The 27,284-nt window shown below is 42.1% G+C and overlaps 2 protein-coding genes across 9 annotated transcripts in view; one reads left to right on the top strand and one right to left on the bottom strand.

Moving 5' to 3' along the window:
- Window positions 1–25,841, bottom strand: part of LOC139367858 (AT-rich interaction domain 4B) — a 167,817-nt gene extending 141,976 nt beyond the window's left edge. For 5 of the 6 annotated variants that reach the window (XM_071106192.1, XM_071106194.1, XM_071106195.1 and 2 more), the window contains exons 1-2: window positions 25,617–25,841; window positions 10,842–10,895 (exon numbers count right to left, since the gene is read on the bottom strand). In XM_071106192.1, coding sequence (XP_070962293.1) covers window positions 10,842–10,847 — 6 coding nt within the window. In that variant the 5' untranslated portion in view covers window positions 10,848–10,895; window positions 25,617–25,841. The remainder of the gene's footprint in view (window positions 1–10,841; window positions 10,896–25,616) is intronic. The other variant, XM_071106197.1, reaches the window with a different exon arrangement.
- A 311-nt stretch (window positions 25,842–26,152) lies between these two features.
- LOC139367401 (geranylgeranyl diphosphate synthase 1) overlaps window positions 26,153–27,284 on the top strand; it is a 38,469-nt gene continuing 37,337 nt past the window's right edge. Inside the window, exons 1-2 of one of the 3 annotated variants that reach the window (XM_071105600.1) lie at window positions 26,189–26,516; window positions 27,154–27,268. The gene's annotated coding sequence lies outside the window, so the exon portion shown is untranslated. Of the gene's footprint in view, window positions 26,517–26,675; window positions 26,830–27,153; window positions 27,269–27,284 lie in introns of those variants that run through there. The other 2 variants (XM_071105599.1, XM_071105601.1) reach the window with 2 other exon arrangements.

Here is a 27,284-nt window from a genome sequence, read left to right as displayed (position 1 = left end):
GGTGCTTTAGGAGTAGTGAGTGATCCCAGGTTGCTTTATGAGTAGTGAGTGATCCCAGGGTGCTTTATGAGTAGTGAGTGATCCCAGGGTGCTTTATGAGTAGTGAGTGATCCCAGGGTGCTTTATGAGTATGGAGTGATCCCAGGGTGGTTTATGAGTAGTGAGTAGTGATCCCAGGTTGGTTTATGAGTAGTGAGTGATCCCAGGGTGCTTTATGAGTAGTGAGTGATCCCAGGGTGCTTTATGAGTAGTGAGTGATCCCAGGGTGCTTTATGAGTAGTAAGTGATCCCAGGGTGCTTTATGAGTAGTGAGTGATCCCAGGGTGCTTTATGAGTAGTGAGTGATCCCAGGGTGGTTTATGAGTAGTGAGTAGTGATCCCAGGTTGGTTTATGAGTAGTGAGTGATCCCAGGGTGCTTTATGAGTAGTGAGTGATCCCAGGGTGCTTTATGAGTAGTGAGTGATCCCAGGGTGCTTTATGAGTAGTGAGTGATCCCAGGGTGCTTCATGAGTAGTGAGTGATCCCAGGGTGCTTTATGAGTAGTGAGTGATCCCAGGGTGCTTTATGAGTAGTGAGTGATCCCAGGGTGCTTTATGAGTAGTGAGTGATCCTAGGGTGCTTTATGAGTAGTAAGTGATCCCAGGGTGCTTCATGAGTAGTGAGTGATCCTAGGGTGCTTCATGAGTAGTGAGTGATCCCAGGGTGCTTTATGAGTAGTGAGTGATCCCAGGGTGCTTTATGAGTAGTGAGTGATCCCAGGGTGCTTTATGAGTAGTGAGTGATCCCAGGGTGCTTTATGAGTAGTGAGTGATCCTAGGGTGCTTTATGAGTAGTAAGTGATCCCAGGGTGCTTCATGAGTAGTGAGTGATCCTAGGGTGCTTCATGAGTAGTGAGTGATCCCAGGGTGCTTTATGAGTAGTGAGTGATCCCAGGGTGCTTCATGAGTAGTGAGTGATCCCAGGGTGCTTTATGAGTAGTGAGTGATCCCAGGGTGCTTTATGAGTAGTGAGTGATCCCAGGGTGCTTTATGATTAGTGAGTGATCCCAGGGTGCTTTATGAGTAGTGAGTGATCCTATAAAATAAACAAAATTATGGCCATAAACTAAAATTATTGAACTTTTGTCTATATCCCTGAAGTAACAGACCACTTCACAACCTAACTATATATGTATGCAACATACATTCTATGTGATTTCAATGGGTCTTTCTCCATTCTGATTGGTTTATACTGTTCAATTCAACTTCAACCAAAACAAATGGCAGCACTTTTATAATTTCTGCATTTCCTTTCACTCAATTGCAGTGGTGGAAAAAGTACCCAATTCTCATACTTGAAAATAATATAGTATAAGTAAAGATACGTTAATAGAACATTACTCAAGTAAAAGTCACCCAGTAAAATACTACAAGTATTTGGATTGAAATACACTTAAGTATCAAAAATAAATGTAATACTTAAAATATACTTAAGAATCAAAAATACATGTAATACTTAAAATATACTTAAGAATCAAAAATACATGTAATACTTAAAATACACTTAAGAATCAAAAATACATGTAATACTTAAAATATACTTAAGTATCAAAAATACATGTAATACTTAAAATATACTTAAGAATCAAAAATACATGTAATACTTAAAATATACTTAAGTATCAAAAATACATGTAATACTTAAAATATACTTAAGAATCAAAAATACATGTAATACTTAAAATATACTTAAGTATCAAAAGTCAAAATGATTTCAAACCAGGCGGCACCATTTTATTGTTTTTATTTACAGATAGCCAGGGGAACACTCCAACACTCAGACATCATTACAGATAGCCAGGGGAACACTCCAACACTCAGACATCATTACAGATAGCCAGGGGAACACTCCAACACTCAGACATCATTACAGATAGCCAGGGGCCACACTCCAACACTCAGACATCATTACAGATAGCCAGGGGAACACTCCAACACTCAGACATCATTACAGATAGCCAGGGGAACACTCCATCACTCAGACATCATTACAGATAGCCAGGGGAACACTCCAACACTCAGACATCATTACAGATAGCCAGGGGAACACTCCAACACTCAGACATCATTACAGATAGCCAGGGGAACACTCCAACACTCAGACATCATTACAGATAGCCAGGGGAACACTCCAACACTCAGACATCATTACAGATAGCCAGGGGAACACTCCAACACTCAGACATCATTACAGATAGCCAGGGGAACACTCCAACACTCAGACATCATTTACAGATAGCCAGGGGAACACTCCATCACTCAGACATCATTACAGATAGCCAGGGGCACACTCCATCACTCAGACATCATTGCAGATAGCCAGGGGCACACTCCAACACTCAGACATCATTACAGATAGCCAGGGGGACACTCCATCACTCAGACATCATTACAGATAGCCAGGGGAACACTCCAACACTCAGACATCATTACAGATAGCCAGGGGAACACTCCAACACTCAGACATCATTACAGATAGCCAGGGGAACACTCCATCACTCAGACATCATTACAGATAGCCAGGGGAACACTCCAACACTCAGACATCATTACAGATAGCCAGGGGAACACTCAGACATCATTACAGATAGCCAGGGGGACACTCCATCACTCAGACATCATTACAGATAGTCAGGGGTACACTCCAACACTCAGACATCATTACAGATAGCCAGGGGAACACTCCAACACTCAGACATCATTACAGATAGCCAGGGGAACACTCCAACACTCAGACATCATTACAGATAGCCAGGGGAACACTCCAACACTCAGACATCATTTACAGATAGCCAGGGGAACACTCCAACACTCAGACATCATTACAGATAGCCAGGGGAACACTCCATCACTCAGACATCATTACAGATAGCCAGGGGAACACTCCAACACTCAGACATCATTACAGATAGCCAGGGGAACACTCCATCACTCAGACATCATTTACAGATAGCCAGGGGAACACTCCAACACTCAGACATCATTACAGATAGCCAGGGGGACACTCCAACACTCAGACATCATTACAGATAGCCAGGGGAACACTCCAACACTCAGACATCATTACAGATAGCCAGGGGAACACTCCAACACTCAGACATCATTACAGATAGTCAGGGGCACACTCCAACACTCAGACATCATTACAGATAGCCAGGGGAACACTCCAACACTCAGACATCATTACAGATAGCCAGGGGAACACTCCAACACTCAGACATCATTACAGATAGCCAGGGGAACACTCCAACACTCAGACATCATTACAGATAGCCAGGGGAACACTCCAACACTCAGACATCATTACAGATAGCCAGGGGAACACTCCAACACTCAGACATCATTACAGATAGCCAGGGGAACACTCCAACACTCAGACATCATTACAGATAGCCAGGGGAACACTCCAACACTCAGACATCATTACAGATAGCCAGGGGGACACTCCATCACTCAGACATCATTACAGATAGCCAGGGGAACACTCCATCACTCAGACATCATTACAGATAGCCAGGGGAACACTCCAACACTCAGACATCATTACAGATAGCCAGGGGAACACTCCATCACTCAGACATCATTACAGATAGCCAGGGGCAAACTCCAACACTCAGACATCATTACAGATAGCCAGGGGGACACTCCATCACTCAGACATCATTACAGATAGCCAGGGGCAAACTCCAACACTCAGACATCATTACAGATAGCCAGGGGCACACTCCAACACTCAGACATCATTACAGATAGCCAGGGGGACACTCCATCACTCAGACATCATTTACAGATAGCCAGGGGGACACTCCATCACTCAGACATCATTTACAGATAGCCAGGGGGACACTCCATCACTCAGACATCATTTACAGATAGCCAGGGGGACACTCCATCACTCAGACATCATTTACAGATAGCCAGGGGGACACTCCATCACTCAGACATCATTACAGATAGCCAGGGGGACACTCCATCACTCAGACATCATTTACAGATAGCCAGGGGGACACTCCATCACTCAGACATCATTTACAGATAGCCAGGGGGACACTCCATCACTCAGACATCATTACAGATAGCCAGGGGGACACTCCATCACTCAGACATCATTTACAGATAGCCAGGGGGACACTCCAACACTCAGACATCATTACAGATAGCCAGGGGAACACTCCAACACTCAGACATCATTACAGATAGCCAGGGGGACACTCCATCACTCAGACATCATTACAGATAGCCAGGGGGACACTCCATCACTCAGACATCATTACAGATAGCCAGGGGCACACTCCAACACTCAGACATCATTACAGATAGCCAGGGGAACACTCCAACACTCAGACATCATTACAGATAGCCAGGGGGACACTCCATCACTCAGACATCATTACAGATAGCCAGGGGGACACTCCATCACTCAGACATCATTACAGATAGCCAGGGGCACACTCCAACACTCAGACATCATTACAGATAGCCAGGGGCACACTCCAACACTCAGACATCATTACAGATAGCCAGGGGAACACTCCAACACTCAGACATCATTACAGATAGCCAGGGGAACACTCCAACACTCAGACATCATTACAGATAGCCAGGGGGACACTCCATCACTCAGACATCATTACGGATAGCCAGGGGAACACTCCATCACTCAGACATCATTACAGATAGCCAGGGGCACACTCCATCACTCAGACATCATTACAGATAGCCAGGGGAACACTCCAACACTCATAATTTACAAACAAAGCATATGTGTTTAGTCAGTCCGCCACACCAGAGGCAGGAGATGACCAGGGATGTTCTCTTGACAAGTGTGTGAATTGGACCATTTTCATGCCCTGCTAAGCATTCAAAATGTAACGACTACTTTCGGTATCTGGGAAAATTTATGGAGTAAAAAGTACAGTATTTTCTTTAGGAATGTAGCGAAGTAAAAGTTGTCAAAAATATAAAAAAATAGTAAGGTAAGATACCAAAAATTAGACTTAAGTAGTACTTGAAAGTATTTTTAAGTAAGTTTACACCACTGCTCAATTGAGATCATTTCCACACTGCCACGTAGGGCTGCACGATATGGGCAAATCATCTAGGGCTTATTTTTAACCACCAAATATCGCAATTACGATTTGACTTGCAAATTAGAGCAAAACTGTTGGAATCATGGATATAGAATGACTATTCTAATTCTAAAGTTAGAATATAACAGCGGGCACTTTGAATAGAGTGTTGTTTGAGATGACAACAAATTAAATGCCAGAGAGGAGTTATTGTGACAGGGAAGGAACTAAAGTGTTGATAAGTGTTTCCTAGGGGACTCTACAAGCTTTGGCTACATTGCATGTTCTCTTAGCTACTTCATGTCGCTAACATATTCTTGCTTTGCATATTCCTCTTTGATTTAAAAAAATACTGTTGCACAAACAAAATGCTAATTTAGGTCTACACCATCACTGGTATTATCAGGCTGTATTAGTTAGCTACGTTTGCTCTTACTCAGAACATGTATTAGCTAGCTAGATATTAGCATTAGCAGCTAACAATTAGCGTCACAAGATTTAGGGTAACTTGCTAAGAAAAAATACAAACTAGCTGTTTGCTGATGTTAGAAACATAAGCTAATAGTGTCATTATAGAACGCTGGTGGATTTATAATAAGAAGCAAAGTGAAAACAACATTGTTGTCATCAACATGCTGCATTGACCATGCAGACTGAACGCAAGTGTCTCGTGGTTGAGGAACATCCTTGAGTGACGTGGCGTGGCTTGGTCTGTGTGGAAAGTGGCACGGAGAGAAAGAGCGGCGAGAGAGAACTCAAGTAGTGAAGTTAAACTATAAAAATGGACATAAATACACATGGCGTATCACATGTAACAAAAAAAACATTCAAACGGTATAGTAATACCGGTATAGTAAAGTTAAAACCCAAACCGGTCCCCTGCATCAATACTTGTATATCATAAAATACGGTATACCGCCCAGCCCTAAGGCAGACGCGGTGAATTTGGATCCTAGATCTCATTGGTGTGAGGATAAGGTTCATGCTGTGAATGAGTTGGTGTGGGGGCTGTGAATCAGTTGGTGTGGGGGCTGTGCTTTGGCAAAGTGGGTGGGGTTATATCCTTCCTGTTTGGCCCTGTCCGGGGGTGTCCTCGGATGGGGCCACAGTGTCTCCTGACCCCTCCTGTCTCAGCCTCCAGTATTTATGCTGCAGTAGTTTATGTGTCGGGGGGGCTAGGGTCAGTTTGTTATATCTGGAGTATTTCTCCTGTCCTATTCGGTGTCCTGTGTGAATCTAAGTGTGCGTTCTCTAATTCTCTCCTTTTCTCTTTCTTTCTCTCTCTCGGAGGACCTGAGCCCTAGTACCATGCCCCAGGACTACCTGACATGATGACTCCTTGCTGTCCCCAGTCCACCTGACCGTGCTGCTGCTCCAGTTTCAACTGTTCTGCCTTATTATTATTCGACCATGCTGGTCATTTATGAACATTTGAACATCTTGGCCATGTTCTGTTATAATCTCCACCCGGCACAGCCAGAAGAGGACTGGCCACCCCACATAGCATGGTTCCTCTCTAGGTTTCTTCCTAGGTTTTGGCCTTTCTAGGGAGTTTTTCCTAGCCACTGTGCTTCTACACCTGCATTGCTTGCTGTTTGGGGTTTTAGGCTGGGTTTCTGTACAGCACTTTGAGATATCAGCTGATGTACGAAGGGCTATATAAATACATTTGATTTGATTTGGTAAATTAAGTATTTTATTTTACCTTTATTTAACTCGGTAAGTCAGTTAAGAACAAATTCTTATTTTCAATGACGGCCAAGGAACAGTGGGTTTAACTGCCATGTTCAGGGGCAGTACAACATATTTGTACCTTGTCAGCTCTGTCAGCTCGGGGATTCGATCTAGTCCGACGCTCTAACCACTAGTCTACCTGCCGTCCCTACACTCTAACCACTAGGCTACCCTGCCACCCCTACACTCTAACCACTAGGCTACCTGCCGTCCCTACACTCTAACCACTAGGCTACCTGCCACCTCTACACTCTAACCACTAGGCTACCTGCCGCCCCTACACTCTAACCACTAGGCTACCCTGCCACCCCTACACTCTAACCACTAGGCTACCTGCCGTCCCTACACTCTAACCACTAGGCTACCTGCCGCCCCTACACTCTAACCACTAGGCTACCCTGCCACCCCTACACTCTAACCACTAGGCTACCTGCCACCTCTACACTCTAACCACTAGGCTACCTGCCACCTCTACACTCTAACCACTAGGATACCTGCCGCCCCTACACTCTAACCACTAGGCTACCTGCCACCTCTACACTCTAACCACTAGGCTACCTGCCGCCCCTACACTCTAACCACTAGGCTACCCTGCCACCCCTACACTCTAACCACTAGGCTACCTGCCGTCCCTACACTCTAACCACTAGGCTACCTGCCTCCCCTACGCTCTAACCACTAGGCTACCCTGCCACCCCTACACTCTAACCACTAGGCTACCTGCCACCTCTACACTCTAACCACTAGGCTACCTGCCACCTCTACACTCTAACCACTAGGATACCTGCCGCCCCTACGCTCTAACCACTAGGCTACCCTGCCACCCCTACACTCTAACCACTAGGCTACCTGCCGTCCCTACACTCTAACCACTAGGCTACCAGCCGTCCCTACACTCTAACCACTAGTCTACCTGCCTCCCCTACGCTCTAACCACTAGGGTACCTGCCGTACCTACACTCTAACCACTAGGCTACACTGCCGCGCCGGCAACAGCCATTTGCCATAGCCACATCAGGACTACTCAGAGCTATTCTGTTCATCTGGAATAGACTACATTTTCTTATCATGATTCTTCACAACAGTCTAAAATAAATCATGGATTTATTATACTTATTTTAAATGTAGATGTTCCAAAAGGTCAGAATCAGTGGCGTGTAGGCTGTGTGCGAAGCCAGGAGATGCTAAATGTGTTTGTTAATTAACGGTCAGTTAACGTGACCACCCCAGCCCTAGCTGAATCCCTCCTTCCATTCCATAGAAGTTCTCAAGGATGAAATGTGCTCTTTGTCCACTAGGCTGGAGTCATTTCAACGCCACTCACTACGACTAACCCACCAGGGGTTACCTTGGCAATGGCATGACTATGTTCAGACCTTTTTCCACATGATAAGAAATGCGGAAGATGTGTTGTTATTCATTTCGTTATTTTATATAACCTTTATTTAACTCATTCATTTCATTAACGCTGGTACGATGCTTGAAATGGAATACAATAAATTCAGCATCGGTACTAAATCTACTGTTTTCTGTTCCATGTGAGCATCTTGTGAGAACGGAGAATCGTTTCAACATTATTTCACACCGAGTAAAGAAACCGAGCAGCTCTACTCACATCATACATGTCACATAAGTTGCCGATTGCCCCCACTCACAATGTAATATCCAAAAATGACAGACCTATCGTTCTCCATATTAAACTCACTCCTTTTACTCTCACATCAGACACCAACAAGAAACTGGGACATATCCTGCAGGTAGGCAAAAGTCTGCAGAGACGGTTACCATAGAAACAACAGGAGAGGCTGTCAGTCACAACACAAAGTACAAGCTACAACAGAGTGGTATATAAACTAGAAAATACAGTAGAATCCCCAGATCCTTCCCACCCCACAAATAGCCCAGTAGAATCCCCAGATCCTCCCCACAAATAGCCCAGTAGAATCCCCAGATCCTCCCCACAAATAGCCCAGTAGAATCCCCAGATCCTCCCCACAAATAGCCCAGTAGAATCCCCAGATCCTCCCCACAAAGAGCCCAGTAGAATCCCCAGATCCTCCCGGGCCCAATTTTTCAGTTTTTGATTTGTTAAAAAAGTTTGAAATATCCAATAAATGTCGTTCCACTTCATGATTGTGTCCCACTTGTTGTTGATTCTTCACAAAAAAATACAGTTTTATATCTTTATGTTTGAAGCCTGAAATGTGGCAAAAGGTCGCAAGTTCAAGGGGGCCGAATACTTTCGCAAGGCACTGTATTTTTAAACCTGCATATTTAGTTAATATTGCCTGCTAACATGAATTTATTTTAACTAGAGAAATTGTGTCACTTCTCTTGCGTTCTGTGCAACAGAGTCAGGGTATATGCAGCAGTTTGGGCCACCTGGCTCGTTGCGAACTGTGTGAAAACTTTCTTCCTAACAAAGACAGCCAACTTCGCCAAACAAAAGAGCATTTGCTAAAATCGTTGCACGAATCAATACATCAATGCCTTTCTTAAAATCAATATACAGAAGTGTATATTCTTTAAAACTGCATATTTAGTTAAAATAAATTAATCTTAGCAGGCAATAGTAAACTAGAGAAAATGTGTCACTTCTCTTGCGTTCAATGAATGCAGAGTCAGGGTATATGCAACAGTTTGGGCCACCTGGCTAGTTGCAAACTAATTTGCAAGAATTTTACGTAATTATGACATACATTGAAGGTTGAGGCAATCTAGAAGCAATATTTAGACTTAGGGATGCCACCCGTTAGATAAAATACCGAACGGTTCCGTATTTCACTGAAAGAATAAAAGTTTTGTTTACGAAATGGATAGTGTCCGGATTTGACCATATTAATGACCAAAGGCTTGTATTTCTGTGTGTTATTATGTTATAATTAAGTCTATGATTTGATAGAGCAGTCTGACTGAGCGGTGGTAGGCAGCAGCAGGCTCGTAAGCATTCATTCAAACAGCTCTTCGCAATGCATGAAGCACAGTGCTGTTTATGACTTCAAGCCTATCATCTCCCGAGATTAGGCTGGCAATACTAAAGTACCTATTAGAACATCCAATAGTCAAAGGCATATGAAATACTAATGGTATAGAGAGAAATAGTCCTATAATTCCTATAATAACTACAACCTAAAACCTCTTACCTTGGAATATTGAAGAATATGTTAAAAGGAACCACCAACTTTCATATGTTCTCATGTTCTGAGCAAGGAACTGAAACGTTAGCTTTCTTACATGGCACATATTGCACTTTTACGTTCTTCTCCAACACTTTGTTTTTGCATTATGTAAACCAAATTGAACATGTTTCATTATTTATTTGAGGCTAAATTGATTTTATTGATGTATTAAATTAAGTTAAAATAAAAGTGTTCATTGTTCATTCATTGTTGTAATTGTCATTATTACATTTACATATATATATATATATATATATATATGTATAAAACATTGAAATGTATCCATATCACAAGAGGCTCCTCCCTGTCTGTACAACATGAACTAGCCACAACTAAACCTGAGGGACAATGTTGATTGGCCGGAAGAATGATGTCCAATGAGGTTGCAAGCTTAAAGTGGGAGTGAGGATTCGATTGGCACAGCATTGTCCAATGAGGTTGTAGGGTGAACCCACAACCACAGAGTTTATTTTTACTGTCTTTGTCCACAGCTGCAGGGGCTCGAGAGCAATGACGTTTGTACACAATTGTTGCACCGTTTTCAGGGGCCCTTTTAGGATCTTGGCATTGCTTTCAGAACTAATGGCTAAAAAGTTACAAAATGTACAGAAAATCTCATATATTTCATGAATTTCAAGTCTACTTAGTCTACAGTGGTAAAAATATTTTACTTCATGAATTACTGCCCATGCACACATTTATCATCAAACTTCACAAATACACACAATGGTCTTTTCAGACATGCAAATGATCTGTGAAGACACGGCAAGTTGCTTCTCCACAGTAAATGAGATTTTAAAAAGAACCATTTAAAAATTACCTTCATCTCTTTCCCAGTCCTCTGGGCTCCTCTTGAGTGACCAGCGTAACGATTCTGTGGATGAAAATGGACGTTTTGAAAACCGTGTCAGTGGTCTCACATCAGTTTATGCCCCGACTCCACCATAACAATGTGTACAATACAGTCTGTATAATAACTTTCTATGTAGGTGAAGGTTTGTGTACACTAGCCTGAGTGCCAGTCAGCCACCATCCTTCACTCTGTTGGCATTATGCCACAAGAAGACTGACACTCAGGCTAGTTTACACAAATCACACGTTCTAACCTATGTATCAAGGTATACTAGAGTCATATCAGGAAACAGGAAACAGGGTGTTTGAGGTCTTTATATGACATCCCTTAAAAAAAATCACTCAATTGGGACAGTGTTTGTACAGTTCCGATGAATCACGTTTAAAATTAAAAGAGGTTTCACACTCACTGCAAATCAAAAATGTATAAAAGCATATTAATCCAAACATATAGTTGATATGCATGTTTGCCAATAACTAAAAAGTATGTTATTTCTGAAACTTCTGATTTGTCAAAAAGACGTGGGCAGTTATACCATGGTATTGGGATGGTTTTTACCGCTCAAACTATTTCTTTGACTTTTAATTTTTTTAATACATGTGAATATTTGAAGCTACTTTTAAAGTAAATACCAGCAGTCAATTTGTGCAATACGTTAGGAGAATATATGCCACTGTTTCCTTTATGTCACCTGTCACCAGGACATACATTTTACTTTTTGGGCCACTAGCCACTGTGGTAGGTAGATTTAAAAAAATCAACAAAAATATTTTTTTGCCGCTAAAATTACAGCACACAAACCAGCTCTTCACATGCGCACAGACCCTATCCAGGAAATGTTGCAGTGTACTGTGGGATAGGCGATATAGGATTCGTAGTTCTTTGACTGTGTGTGATTCATTTACCAGCTGTGAAACAAATATCGGCAGAAATACTTTTGAAAAACAGCTACTGACACATTTATTTTACTATAAATGTGATCATACTTGACTATTTTTATTCACAAATACGAGTGAAATGCTCTGTGGAGCTCCGACCACCTGCCAACGTGGCTGGTGGAATAAACATCTTACCCACAATGCCAAAACATACCCGCACTTGGCAGGTATCGGGTGTTCATTTTATGCTCTGCCCGTCACATTACGGTAGTCCCCAGGCCCATCACATTACGGTAGTCCCCAGAAACGTCACATTACGGTAGTTCCCAGGCCCGTCACATTACGGTAGTCCCCAGACCAGTCACATTACAGAAGTCCCCAGGCCAATCACATTACGGTAGTCCCCAGGCCAATCACATTACGGTAGTCCCCAGGCCAATCACATTACGGTAGTCCCCAGGCCCGTCATATGTAGTCCCCAGGCCCATCACATTACGGTAGTCCCCAGGCCCGTCACATTACGGTAGTCCCCAGGCCAGTCACATTACAAAAGTCCCCAGGCCAATCACATCACAGAAGTCCCCAGGCCAATCACATCACAGAAGTCCCCAGGCCAATCACATCACAGACGTCCCCAGGCCAATCATATTAAAGAAGACCCCAGGCCCGTCACATTACGGTAGTCCCCAGGCCAATCACATTACAGAAGTCCCCAGGCCAATCACATTACAGAAGTCCCCAGGCCAATCACATTACAGTTGTCCCCAGGCCAATCACATTACGGTAGTCCCCAGGCCCGTCATATTACGGTAGTCTCCAGGCCCGTCACATTACGGTAGTCCCCAGGCCCATCACATTACGGTAGTCCCCAGGCCCATCACATTACGGTAGTCCCCAGGTCAATCACATTACGGTAGTCCCCAGGCCCGTCACAGTACGGTAGTCCCCAGGCCCGTCACATTACGGTAGTCCCCAGGCCAATCACATTATAGAAGTCCCCAGGCCCATCACATTACAGAAGTCCCCAGGCCAATCACAATACAGAAGTCCCCAGGCCCGTCATATTACGGTAGTCCCCAGGACAATCACATTACGGTAGTCCCCAGGCCCGTCATATTACGGTAGTCCCCAGGCCCGTCAGATTACGGTAGTCCCCAGGTCAATCACATTACGGTAGTCCCCAGGCCCGTCACAGTATGGTAGTCCCCAGCCCCGTCACATTACGGTAGTCCCCAGACCCGTCACATTACGGTAGTCCCCAGACCCATCACATTACGGTAGTCCCCAGGCCCGTCACATTACGGTAGTCCCCAGGCCCGTCACATTACGGTAGTCCCCAGGCCCGTCACATTACGGTAGTCCCCAGGCCCATCACATTACAGTAGCGTCCAAGCATTAGGTCAATCACATTACAGAAGTCCCCAGGCCAACCACATTACAGAAGTCCCCAGGCCAACCACATTACAGAAGTCCCCAGGCCAATCACATTACAGAAGTCCCCAGGCCCATCACATTACAGAAGTCCCCAGGCCCATCACATTACAGAAGTCCCCAGGCCCATCACATCCTCAGTCCTGTGGTGTTTGTTTACTAGCACACAACCCGAGTGACATCTTCACTGTTGTGGTGATCTAATTACATTGACATTTTAGTCATTTAGCAGATGCTCTTATCTTTAAAAGTCTTAAAAGTTGACACACCTACTCATTCAAGTTTTTTTTTTTACTCTTAAACAACCCTTTGCCTTGGTGACAGCTTTGCACACGTTTGGCATTCCCTCAACCAGCTTCACCTGGAATGCTTTTCCAACCGTCTTGAAGGAGTTCCCACATATACTGAGCACTTGTTGGCTGCTTTTCCTTCACTCTGCAGTCCAACTCATCCCAAACCATCTCAATTGGGTTGAGGTCAGGTGATTGTGGAAGCCAGGTAATCTGATGCAGCACTCCATCACTCTCCTTCTTGGTCAAATAGTCCTTACACAGCCTGGGGGTGTGTTGGGTCATTGTCCTGTTGAAAACAAATGACAAAGTCCCACTAAGCCCAAACCAGATGGGATGACGTATCACTGAAGAATGCTGTGGTAGCCATGCTGGTTAAGTGTGCCTTGAATTCTAAATAAATCACTGACAGTGTCAGCAGCAAAGCAGCCACACACCATCACACCTCCTCCTCCATGCTTCACGGTGGGAACCACACATGCAGAGATCATCCGTTCATCTACTCTGCATCTCACAAAGACACCACGGTTGGAACCAAAAATGTCACATTTAGACTCCAGACCAAAGGACAAATTTCCACCGGTCTAATGCTCATTGCTCGTGTTTCTTGGTCAAAGCAAGTCTCTTCTTATTGGTATCCTTTAGTAGTGGTTTCTTTGCAGCAAATAAAGATCTGATTCACACAGTCTCCTCTGAACAGTTGATGTTGAGATGTGTCTGTTACTTGAACTCTGTGAAGCATTTATTTGGGCTGTAATTTCTGAGGCTGGTAACTCTAATGAACTTCTCCTCTGCAGCAGAGGTAACTCTGGGTCTTCCTTTCCTGTGGCGGTCCTCGTGAGAGCCAGTTTCATCATAGTGCTTGATGGTTTTGTGACTGCACTTGAAAAACACTACACTTGAAACTTTCAAAGGTCTGGAAATTTTCCTGATTGACTGACATTCATGTGTTGAAGTAATGATGGACTGTCATTTCTCTTTGCTTATTTGAGCTGTTCTTGCCATAATATGGACTTGGTCGTTTACCAAATAGGGCTATCTTCTGTATACCACCCCTACCTTGTCAAACAACTGATTGGCTAAAATGCATTACGCAAAGAAATTCCTTCAAATGAACGTTTAACAAGGCACGCCTTTTAATTGAAATGCATTCCACGTGACTACCTCGTGAAGCTGGTTGAGAGAATGCCAAGAGTGTGCAAAGCTGTCATCAAGGCACAGTGTAACTACTTTGAAGAATCTAAAATCTAAAATTAATGAGTAGGTGTCCAAACCTTTGACTGGTACTGGTTTGACTGTGGCCTGGAGACTATGTAACATATAAACAGTGCATTCGGAAATAATTATTATTATATTTAACCTTTAGTCAGTTAAGAACAAATTCTTACTTACAATGACGGCCTAGGAACAGTTAACTGTCTGTTCAGGGGCAGAACAAGAGATTTTTACCTTGTCAGCTCGGGGATTTGATCCAGCAACCTTTCAGTTACTAGTCCAACGCTCTAACCACTAGGCTACCTGCCGCCCCCTTGACTTGTTCCACATTTTGTTACAGTGTCATGTTAAAATGGATTAAAAAGTTTTTTCCCCCTCATCAAGCTACACACAATACCCTAATGATACCTATAAGTATTTATGCTGCAGTAGTTTGTGTCGGGGGGCTAGGGTCAGTTTTTTATATCTGGAGTAGTTCTCCTGTCCTATTCAGTGTCCTGTGTGAATTTAAGTGTGCTCTCTCTAATTCTCTCTTTCTTTCTCTCTCTCGGAGGACCTGAGCCCTAGGACCATGCCTCAGGACTACCTGACATGATGACTCCTTGCTGTCCCCAGTCCACCTGGCCGTGCTGCTGCTCCAGTTTCAACTGTTCTGCCTTATTATTATTGGACCATGCCGGTCATTTATGAACATTTGAACATCTTGGCCATGTTCTGTTATAATCTCCACCTGGCACAGCCAGAAGAGGACTGGCCACCCCACATAGCCTGGTTCCTCTCTAGGTTTCTTCCTAGGTTCTGGCCTTTCTAGGGAGTTTCCCCTAGCCACCGTGCTTCTACACCTGCATTGCTTGCTGTTTGGGGTTTTAGGCTGGGTTTCTGTACAGCACTTTGAGATATCAGCTGATGTACGAAGGGCTATATAAATACATTTGATTTGATGAAGCAAAAACAGTTCATTTTATTTTTGCAAACATATATTTTTTTAAATACAACGGAAATATGACATTTACATAAATGTTCAGACTCTTTACTCAGTACTTTGTTGAAGCACCTTTGGGAGCGATTACAGCCTCAAGTCTTCTTGGGTATGACGCTACAAGCTTGGCACACCTGTTTTTGGGGAGTTTCTCCCATTCTTCTCTGCAGATCCTCTCAAGCTCTGTCAGGTTGGATGGGGAGCGTCACTGCACAGCTATTTTCAGGTCTCTCCAGAGATGTTCGACCGGGTTCAAGTCTGGGCTCTGGCTGGGCCACTTAATGACATTCAGAGACCTGTCCCGAAGCCACTCCTGCGTTGGCTTGGCTGTGTGCTTAGTGTCGTTGTTCTGTTGGAGGGTAAAATCTTCGCCCCAGTCTGAGGTTCTGAGCACTCTGGAGCAGGTTTTTATCAATGATCTTTCTGTACTTTGCTCCGTTCATCTTTCCCTCGATCCTGACTAGTCTCCCAGTCCCTGCCGCTGAAAATCATCCCCAGTGTATGATGCTGCCACCACCATGCTTCACACCATGCTTCACAGTATGGATGGTGCCATGTTTCCTCCAGACATCTCCACAGAAAAATTGTCACTCTGTCAGAGTGACCATCGGGTTCGTGGTCACCTCCCAGACCAAGGCCCTTCTCCCCCGATTGCTCAGTTTGGCCTGCTCTAGGAAGAGTCTTGGTGGTTCTAAACTTCTTCTATTTAAGAATGATGGAGGTTACTGTGTTCTTGGGAACCTTCAATGCTGCACAATCTTTTTGGTACCCTTCCCCAGATCTGTGTCTCGACACCATCCTGTCTCGGAGCTCTACGGGCAATTCCTTCGACCTCGTGGCTTGGTTTTTGCTCTGACATGCACTGTCTACTCATGCCCAATCAATTGAATTTACCACAGGTGGAAACAACCAGAGCTCAATTTCAAATCTTATAGCAAAGGGTCTGAAAACGTATGTAAATAAGGTATCCGTTTTTTTATATACATTTGCAAACATTTCTTACAAACCTCTTTTTGCTTTGACATTACGGTGTGTAGATTGATGATGTTTTTTTGTTGTATCCATTTTAGAATGAGGCTGTAACTTAACATGTGGAAAAGGTCAAGGGGTCTGAATACTTACCGAAGGCTCTGTATGTATCAAATTACCATTTAAAAACTGTTTAAATGTAATTGTACAATTATTTCGTATGCTCTGAGTCTCATATGGTTTTGCATCAGGTACATTTAAGATATTCTGTTATTTAATATGAGGTTATATTTTGTAAAGAATTCAAATACAGAATAAAATATATAATATTTTAAGTTGTTTTACCAGTTCCCAACATTCAATGTAAAACAAATTAAAACAAAAGTTCCGTGATTATTTTATGACTTTATCTAATACTTAGATTTTTTTAGGCAGTGGTACAGTATAGATTCTGTATCGTTTTGGTATAGAGTATTTTAATACTGGTATCGAAGTCAAAATTCTGGTTAGCCGATCGTCCCTCTACATAGCAAAGCTGCTGCTATGCCAGCCGCCACACACAGCCTGAGCACTGCACAACGCTGAGGAATGTCTAGCGGGGAGAATCAGCAGCAAGCTAGCTCATTCTCCAACAGAAATGTACAGTATTGAAAAACGGATGAATGACCAGTGACCAGAATCAAACTCCTGTTGCAAATATTAGTTTATGAATAATAAGGCGTGTGTCGACATGCCCGGACATGCACGCAATAAGCAAGCTAGCTAAGCTGATAGTTATGTGACCTGTTAGCAAAGATTACTATAACTGACCCGTTCATCTGTGGCGTTAGCTAGCTATATTAGCTACTACGCTAGCTAGCTGGCTAGATGAACATGGTGCTAAGATATCATGATAGGAGCTAATATCCAGCGTAGCCTGCTAACGTTAGCTGGTTATCATTCTGAACATGCACCATTTTCAGCAACGAGCCATATGACTTGCAGTGTAACGTTAGCTATTTACTGGTGTGCTGATCTGACCAGCCGCAATCGGATACGTAAATTGGCAGTTGATCGTCAGATTAGACGATTGTCTTAATAGGGAAAAGAAGGATGGCAATAGGTTTAGCTACCTAAGAATCTTCCTGCGTGTTTATAGACCAAGACATTTGTGTGCGTTCTCACTTCTCAAAGTATTGGCAGATGAGTCACTCAGACAAAGTGCAGCGTTGTTTCATATTTTTTTCCTACCCACGCTCTCCTTATTAGATATTATGCACATCTATGGCTTGGTAGCGAATGTCATCGCCATTGAGGTAGTTCTCATAGTAGCAGTAAACGTCACCAAGCGATATAAACGATGGAAAGAGATGCGAAAGGGAGTGGAACAAGCCAATTGAGTTGTTTCGAATTTGGAGGTAGGTCTTTTCCATCTTAATTTACCGAATTTATCAAGAGATTCACCAGCAGGTATATTACAGCAGGTATATTACAGCAGGTATATTACAGCAGGTATATTACAGCAGGTATATTACAGCAGGTATATTACAGCAGGTATATTACAGCAGGTATTCTACAGCAGGTATTCTACAGCAGGTATATTACAGCAGGTATATTACAGCAGGTATTCTACAGCAGGTATATTTCAGCAGGTATATTACAGCAGGTATATTTCAGCAGGTATATTTCAGCAGGTATATTTCAGCAGGTATATTACAGCAGGTATATTTCAGCAGGTATATTTCAGCAGGTATATTACAGCAGGTATATTACAGCAGGTATATTTCAGCAGGTATATTACAGCAGGTATATTTCAGCAGGTATATTTCAGCAGGTATATTTCAGCAGGTATATTTCAGCAGGTATATTACAGCAGGTATATTACAGCAGGTATATTACAGCAGGTATATTTCAGCAGGTATATTGCAGCAGGTATATTACAGCAGGTATATTACAGCAGGTACAGTGCCTTGCGAAAGTATTCGGCCCCCTTGAACTTTGTGACCTTTTGCCACATTTCAGGCTTCAAACATAAAGATATAAAACTGTATTTTTTTGTGAAGAATCAACAACAAGTGGGATACAATCATGAAGTGGAACGACATTTATTGGATATTTCAAACTTTTTTAACAAATCAAAAACTGAAAAATTGGGCGTGCAAAATTATTCAGCCCGCTTAAGTTAATACTTTGTAGCGCCACCTTTTGCTGCGATTACAGCTGTAAGTCGCTTGGGGTATGTCTCTATCAGTTTTGCACATCGAGAGACTGACATTTTTTCCCATTCCTCCTTGCAAAACAGCTCGAGCTCAGTGAGGTTGGATGGAGAGCATTTGTGAACAGCAGTTTTCAGTTCTTTCCACAGATTCTCGATTGGATTCAGGTCTGGACTTTGACTTGGCCATTCTAACACCTGGATATGTTCATTTTTGAACCATTCCATTGTAGATTTTGCTTTATGTTTTGGATCATTGTCTTGTTGGAAGACAAATCTCCGTCCCAGTCTCAGGTCTTTTGCAGACTCCATCAGGTTTTCTTCCAGAATGGTCCTGTATTTGGCTCCATCCATCTTCCCATCAATTTTAACCATCTTCCCTGTCCCTGCTGAAGAAAAGCAGGCCCAAACCATGATGCTGCCACCACCATGTTTGACAGTGGGGATGGTGTGTTCAGCTGTGTTGCTTTTACGCCAAACATAACGTTTTGCATTGTTGCCAAAAAGTTCAATTTTGGTTTCATCTGACCAGAGCACCTTCTTCCACATGTTTGGTGTGTCTCCCAGGTGGCTTGTGGCAAACTTTAAACGACACTTTTTATGGATATCTTTAAGAAATGGCTTTCTTCTTGCCACTCTTCCATAAAGGCCCGATTTGTGCAATATACGACTGATTGTTGTCCTATGGACAGAGTCTCCTACCTCAGCTGTAGATCTCTGCAGTTCATCCAGAGTGATCATGGGCCTCTTGGCTGCATCTCTGATCAGTCTTCTCCTTGTATGAGCTGAAAGTTTAGAGGGACGGCCAGGTCTTGGTAGATTTGCAGTGGTCTGATATTTCCATTTCAATATTATCGCTTGCACAGTGCTCCTTGGGATGTTTAAAGCTTGGGAAATCTTGTTGTATCCAAATCCGGCTTTAAACTTCTTCACAACAGTATCTCGGACCTGCCTGGTGTGTTCCTTGTTCTTCATGATGCTCTCTGCGCTTTTAACGGACCTCTGAGACTATCACAGTGCAGGTGCGTTTATACGGAGACTTGATTACACACAGGTGGATTGTATTTATCATCATTAGTCATTTAGGTCAACATTGGATCATTCAGAGATCCTCACTGAACTTCTGGAGAGAGTTTGCTGCACTGAAAGTAAAGGGGCTGAATAATTTTGCACGCCCAATTTTTCAGTTTTTGATTTGTTAAAAAAGTTTGAAATATCCAATAAATGTCGTTCCACTTCATGATTGTGTCCCACTTGTTGTTGATTCTTCACAAAAAAATACAGTTTTATATCTTTATGTTTGAAGCCTGAAATGTGGCAAAAGGTCGCAAAGTTCAAGGGGGCCGAATACTTTCGCAAGGCACTGTATATTTCAGCAGGTATATTACAGCAGGTATATTACAGCAGGTATATTACAGCAGGTATATTACAGCAGGTATATTTCAGCAGGTATATTTCAGCAGGTATATTACAGCAGGTATATTACAGCAGGTATATTTCAGCAGGTATATTACAGCAGGTATATTACAGCAGGTATATTTCAGCAGGTATATTTCAGCAGGTATATTACAGCAGGTATATTACAGCAGGTATATTTCAGCAGGTATATTACAGCAGGTATATCTCACTGGTCATTCCCAAAGCCAACACTTACTTTGGCCGACTTTCCTTCCAGTTCTCTGCTGACAATAACTGGAATGAATTGCAAAATTATTATTATTATTTTTTTTTTAATCACTGAAGCTGGAGTCATATCTCCCTCTCTAACTTTAAGCATCAGCTGTCAGAGCAGTTTACCGATCACTGTACCTGTACACAGCCCATCTGTAAATAGCCCACCCAACTACTAATTATTTCACCTCTATGGCCTATTTATTGCCTTACCTCCCTAATCTTCTACATTTCCACACCCTGTACATATATTTTCCTACTGTGTTTTTGACTGAACGTTTGTTTGTTCCATGTGTAACTCTGTGTTGTTGACTGAACGTTTGTTCCATGTGTAACTCTGTGTTGTTGACTGAACGTGTGTTTGTTCCATGTGTAACTCTGTGTTGTTGACTGAACGTGTGTTTGTTCCATGTGTAACTCTGTGTTGTTGACTGAATGTTTGTTTGTTCCATGTGTAACTCTGTGTTGTTGACTGAATGTTTGTTTGTTCCATGTGTAACTCTGTGTTGTTGACTGAATGTTTGTTTGTTCCATGTGTAACTCTGTATTATTGACTGAACGTGTGTTTACTCCAGGTGTAACTCTGTGTTGTTGACTGAACGTGTGTTTACTCCATGTGTAACTCTGTGTTGTTGACTGAACGTGTGTTTACTCCAGGTGTAACTCTGTATTATTGACTGAACGTGTGTTTACTCCAGGTGTAACTGTGTTGTTGACTGAATGTTTGTTTTACTCCAGGTGTAACTCTGTGTTGTTGACTGAATGTTTGTTTGTTCCATGTGTAACTCTGTGTTGTTGACTGAACGTGTGTTTACTCCAGGTGTAACTCTGTATTATTGACTGAACGTGTGTTTACTCCAGGTGTAACTGTGTTGTTGACTGAATGTTTGTTTTACTCCATGTGTAACTCTGTGTTGTTGACTGAACGTGTGTTTACTCCATGTGTAACTCTGTGTTGTTGACTGAACGTGTGTTTACTCCAGGTGTAACTCTGTATTATTGACTGAACGTGTGTTTACTCCAGGTGTAACTGTGTTGTTGACTGAATGTTTGTTTTACTCCAGGTGTAACTCTGTGTTGTTGTATGTGTTGAACAAGCTTTGCTTTATCTTGGCCAGGTCGCTGTTGTAAATGAGAATGTGTTAAATATATATATTTATTTTTAAAGTAAAATCTCACAATGCTCCCAACGACAAAAATCTATATATACCCTGGACTGCTGATAGTACGTATTGGCCAGTGAGAGGCTTTGAAGCCACCAGTCGGCCATATTGGCACCCCCCAGTAGGAGCAGTCCTTCATAGGAATTAATGGAATTCTACAGCATTTCAATTAAAGGTTTCAAGGACAAAATTACATGTATTTAATAGTACACTCTGGAAAAATACGTTGCAGTTTTTTTTTTAAATATATAATTTTTTTATTTTTTTCCTCCAGCTTCCATAATATAAAAGTATGCCTTAAGTTGTCTGTAATAAAATAAACTTCTCAAAAAAACTAATGTAGATGTTAATAAATGCAATTTATATAGCTTGTGGTTGATTATCCCTTTAAGGGTGTTTTGACATATTGAAAAGAACCGAACTCGGTCCACTTTAAAGTGAACTCTGGGGTAAGAAAAAAGCTAAATAACTCAAGTTATTTTTGTATTCAAACTGCTCTTGCCTTTGGATGAGAACTATTTTGCCAGTTCACTTCACCTATTTTGCGACCCGAATGAATACCCTTTGCGTTCACATTGCTATGTTTAGAAAGGAACCAATATCTTGTTCCAACGTTCACCAAATGCACTCTGGGTTTTTACAAAGTGCAGGACAAAGCCATTCCATCAGAATGTTTTATCACCGGCTAGATTATAAATACTAATATAATATTTACATGTTAATCGTAACAGAATAAATAGCAGAAGAATAACTGCAGATGAAATGATGCTGAAATTTAAAAATCGTACACCCATCGTAGGCTACTGGCCTTTTAAAAACTAGAAAGGATGTTGTGCCCTATGCTGTGATTCTCACCAAATATGTTGACACTATTCAAACCCCACAATAGAATAAACAGCTTATGAAGCTATCTCAGCCTATAGATCACATATATATCACACATATTGATCACATATTGAAAACAAATAATCTGAACTAAAAACTCCACACATATTGATCACATATTGAAAACAAATAATCTGAACTAAAAACTGCACACATATTTGGACATTTCTGTGCATCCTTGACGATCGCTAATCAATAGGCCTATTCAAAAACAGCACATATCATCATCTCTCTATTGTGGCCCCAATGCGAGAGAGTTTATGGCGGGGGAAATGGCTTTGTAGTAGTCTAGTGTAGGGTGCGGGAATAATGAAAAGCCAACCTGGGGAGCTGTGTTCACATTGCCCTAAAAAAGGGAACTGTTCGGTTCCTGTCGGGGGGGGGGGGGGGGGCTCTTTTGAGGGGTCTGAGTTCCTTTGGAGTGTTCACACTGCACAAAATTATTAAGCAAATCGTACAAAGTTCAACAACAACAAAAAAACTGTAAGGGGCGAAGTGTAAAAACACACCAACAGGCGCGAGATATGGATCGGAAAACATACCTCAATGCAGGGATGTGCAACTGTATTCCAAATGTTGCCTATATCCAAACTGATAAACCGAAGAAAAAAATACTGGTACTTTTCCTGAAAACTGCCATTTTCATTCTCATGCTAGCTAGCAGTAGCCACCTCTGCCATTGTGGACAGTCAAACTCCTTTGTTGTTCAACACAAAGTGCCATTTCGTAATGGCTGCTGTGGCTACTGGTAGCTAGCATGGGGATAAAAAAGAGCAGCTTTGTGGGAAAACTAATGGTTCCCAGACTATTTTTTTTCTGACCCACATCTCGTGTCTTAAGCCCTATTCACACGGGACTAGTATTACTAGAGAAGGTTGGTTATGTAATTATTACTCCACAATGTCCATTATTCCAGAGGACGATTCGGACGGAATTAGTTTTCCCCCCCAAAACTGCCCCTTGTAATCCATTTTTTTTTTTTTATAAATTGACAGTTATTATTGAAGCCTGAAGGGTTTGTATTCTAGGAGTGAAGATATTTCAACATGTCAAGGTGATAGTGCCACACTCATAACTCGAACTTGGTTCACAAGTTTTTAAACCATACCACACAATCTTTGGTAATAGTGCAGCCATAATATTTGAATTGAGTAAGTTTGATTATAATCATTGGGATATTTTAGTCCTAAATGCCCCCTGCCGCCAGATGTGAGCTAAACAGTGCGCTTGCACTTGAGATGTGTTTTAAGGCTATGGATGAGAAAGTTAACTTATCATTTCCAAACGTTTAGGTCAGTTGAATGCTGCTGCTTGGCCATCTATTAACAGCAAGGGTTAAAAAAGGTGTGATATTTTTCAATTCATTCGCACAAAAACATATATATAAAAGCATTCGCAGTGAAAGTTGATACATGTAGGTCATTCATATATAGCTTATGTACAGCACTTCATTCAATTTATTGAACGTTATTGTTTTGTTGCTTAAACCGTGAGCAACACCTGTCAAACTTGAGAATTGTTACTTCTGCCATGTAAAAATTATAGAGATGGCAGATTCGGACGGTCCTACAATTACAGATATGGCGTTTTGTGCTCTTGCACATAATTACGTTACCCAACCTCACCTCTAAAACTAATCCTGTCCGAATAGGGCGTTAAATCAGATCATGATGGCAATTTCAGACCCCAGTGCAGCTCAGTACAAGCTCGAAGCATAACAGTAGGGTCGGAATCTGCTGGCTATCTCCACAGAGATCGGTAAGCAAATAGTGCGATAAAACTACACTCGACAACCCTAACCAAGAACTAGCACTTGTCATTACAACGTTAATTCTATGAGAGCAAAACAATGCAAAGTTATTGAAAGTAAGACTGCTGCAGGACGATTTAAAACAGATTGATTCACCCCCGTCTCGTCTATACGAGCAGCGAAGCAGTTGTTCTACAAATTTGCTGACGGTCGAGTACATCCAAGTGTGCCTCTGACAAAGAAGCAAAATTGACAAAACACTTGGCAACAAGATCGAGCCCAATAAAGTCGTTTCAAAACACTGAATTCTAGACAAATAATAATCGCCAATAATTACATCCTTGTTCAGGAGGCGTGACACATTTCACTTTGAGGTTATAACGTAAAGCCAAAATAGCTCTCGACGAGTTGCCGATCTCGGTGGCGACAATGTCACCCCCAGACAACTCCGCTGGTCCAGTCATTTCCCCCGACTCAAAATAAGTGTTTACCGGGAATTATCAGGCAACAAATAAAAGGTCGGAATCATTTCGACGAGGGGGAACATCGAAATGTGTCAAGCTGCAGCAGAACAACTACTACGGCCACTAGAAGGAGCGAGTTCTGACTCAATTGCAACATTGTTGCTGGCCTTAAAAAAAATCAAAGCAACAAAAGAAAATGTAGCCGAGTTCAGATTCGCAATTGACTTGTGAAACTCCATAAAAAAACGTAGCGAACGTTACTGTATTGGAAGTCGATGCAAAAAGCGAGGGGAAATGTTTACTGATGTAGGCATAGTCTTACGTAAGGAGGACTAGCTCTGACTCCAACAAGGCAGCATTTTCTCCCAATCAGTTAACGAAAGCTATTCGATGCCTACCAGGCAGCCACACACCATTAGAAAGTGAATCGTCGTGTTTAAAAAAAATTCCACCACAACAGTGGGTCGCTGGCCCAGTAGAAAGTGATCCTCTCAGTACCATTATGAAACAAGTCGACAACACGGCAGGTTACAATGAATGACGTTGGCAAGTCGCATTGTTCCAACACAATAAATAAAGTATGTCATTTTTAAAACGAGGAAATGGGTAAAGCCTAGCTGTTACACTATTCATAAAATAAAACGATTCACCGATTATTATGTTAGATTTAACGTGTGCATTTAAGAGTTACGATTCCATGTTCACGATTGATGTTTCATTCATCCCCCCTAGATTAAATTTGATCACATTACAATCCGTTTTTTTTTTCCAGGCATCGAAATTCAATGTAGTCCAAGTCGGTAATATTTTTTTTCACCCCGTCCTAAGGCATGCAAAAAGCACGATCCCTTACCTATGAAGTCAAGTTGAGAATGTTTTCTTTCGACGAAAGAAAAGGTTCAAATTAATCCATAAAATCATTTAATCCTACAATTTTCCAGTTGTTTTTATTTATTTTTTAGCGTTTGTCCACTGACCCCGGTTGGGTTTAGATGTTGGTATGTGAATTCGACAAAAGTCGTAGCCAGAGAGCTTTTTCCTCTATGATCCTCTCTCTCCGCTTCTGAAACTGACTGACAGATACACAACACCACCCACGGACATCAATACTTTCGCTCATTGGACAACACCTCGGAGTTTACCGCCCCTTTGGCTTGTAATGATTGGCTGGTTTTCAGATTAAAAATGGTTTCCCCGATATATTTCAATGACGGCATGGAAACAGCAAAGGCAAATGGTAGGCGTGGAGATGTAGTCGTCGAGGATTTATTTACACGTTCCCATAGACTGGAGAGAGACGAGAAAATAAACTATGTAAAAACTACAACAGCCAGAGTTCCCAGCGGGATAGAGGCGTCCTGGAAAATGGTTTGTTTGAGTGCCCCACCTACTCCTGCGCTTGCTCTGTGAAGGAGCCATGGCGTATATAGCTGGCAGTGGGAGCAGATGAACATTATTTTTTTCTCGACCAAATCATCTTGGTTCCTCGTCTTATTGCTGTGGCTCAGTGTATCACCATCATGGTGTGGTTTGGAGAACTATGACCAATATTTGATTGTATAGTTACTTGGCGTCTAATCGTAAGTTCATACTGATCAATTATGAACGTAATATTTTTTTGGGGGATGTTTTAAATAAATTATCTGGAGAGAAAAAAAGCTTGATGACCTAGGCGCTATTGTTAGCATATTGGCTAGCTAAGAAAAGGGTCTGAAAGCGGAAGTGGGGACGTTTCCGGATACCGGCTGACAAGGTGGGTGGAGCTATGTGTTTACCAACTACAACATAAGTTGTTTTCTTTGTGAAATATGACTAGACAACAGAACAAAAGAAAGACTAGCAACTTAGCTGAAACTGTTCAATTGTTGTTAGTGACTTTATTTTTTTCTCCTTTTTGTTTTGTTAGCTAGTGGCTTGTGGGCTGGCTGTTCAGTTGGAGCACAAACGTTATAAGCAGCACCATCATTCTCATGCTCGCTCATAGAAAGAAATATATTAAATATTAGGTTGCATTCGTGATCGTTTTGCAGTGGTTTTCTCAACAACCGTGAAACCACAATGATGAGGTCAGTTTCACAGAATTATAATAGAACATTATTTTATTATACTGAACAAAAATGTAAACGCAACATGTAAAGTGTTGGTCCCATATTTCATGAGCTGAAACGAAAGATCACAGAAGTTTTCCACACCCACAAAAAGCTTATTTCTCTCATTTTGTGGCCAAATTTGTTTACATCCCTGTTAATGAGCATTTATCCTTTTGCCAAGATAATCAATCCGCTTGACAGGTATTCAATGGCAATTTTAGCATCTAAATCTAGGAGCAAACTTTTTTTTAAATGCATTCCAGGAAAGCTACTCACCTTGTGCTGTGTTCACTTGAACAGGAAGGTGGTGCAGAAGTCCTTTGTGGGCATATTTTGTCAAACTTTGTCATCCCTGGCATTCCCTGGATTGTCGGTGCTTTCAAGACAACTGGGAACTCAGGGGGGAAAAACAAGGAATGGCAATAATATGG

This window comes from Oncorhynchus clarkii, chromosome 16 (assembly GCF_045791955.1).
Source record: "Oncorhynchus clarkii lewisi isolate Uvic-CL-2024 chromosome 16, UVic_Ocla_1.0, whole genome shotgun sequence".
In the NCBI taxonomy this organism is placed as follows: Eukaryota; Metazoa; Chordata; class Actinopteri; order Salmoniformes; family Salmonidae; genus Oncorhynchus; species Oncorhynchus clarkii.
The sequence above is the reverse complement of the archived record's forward strand: the minus strand, read 5'-3'. Positions and strand labels throughout refer to the sequence as shown.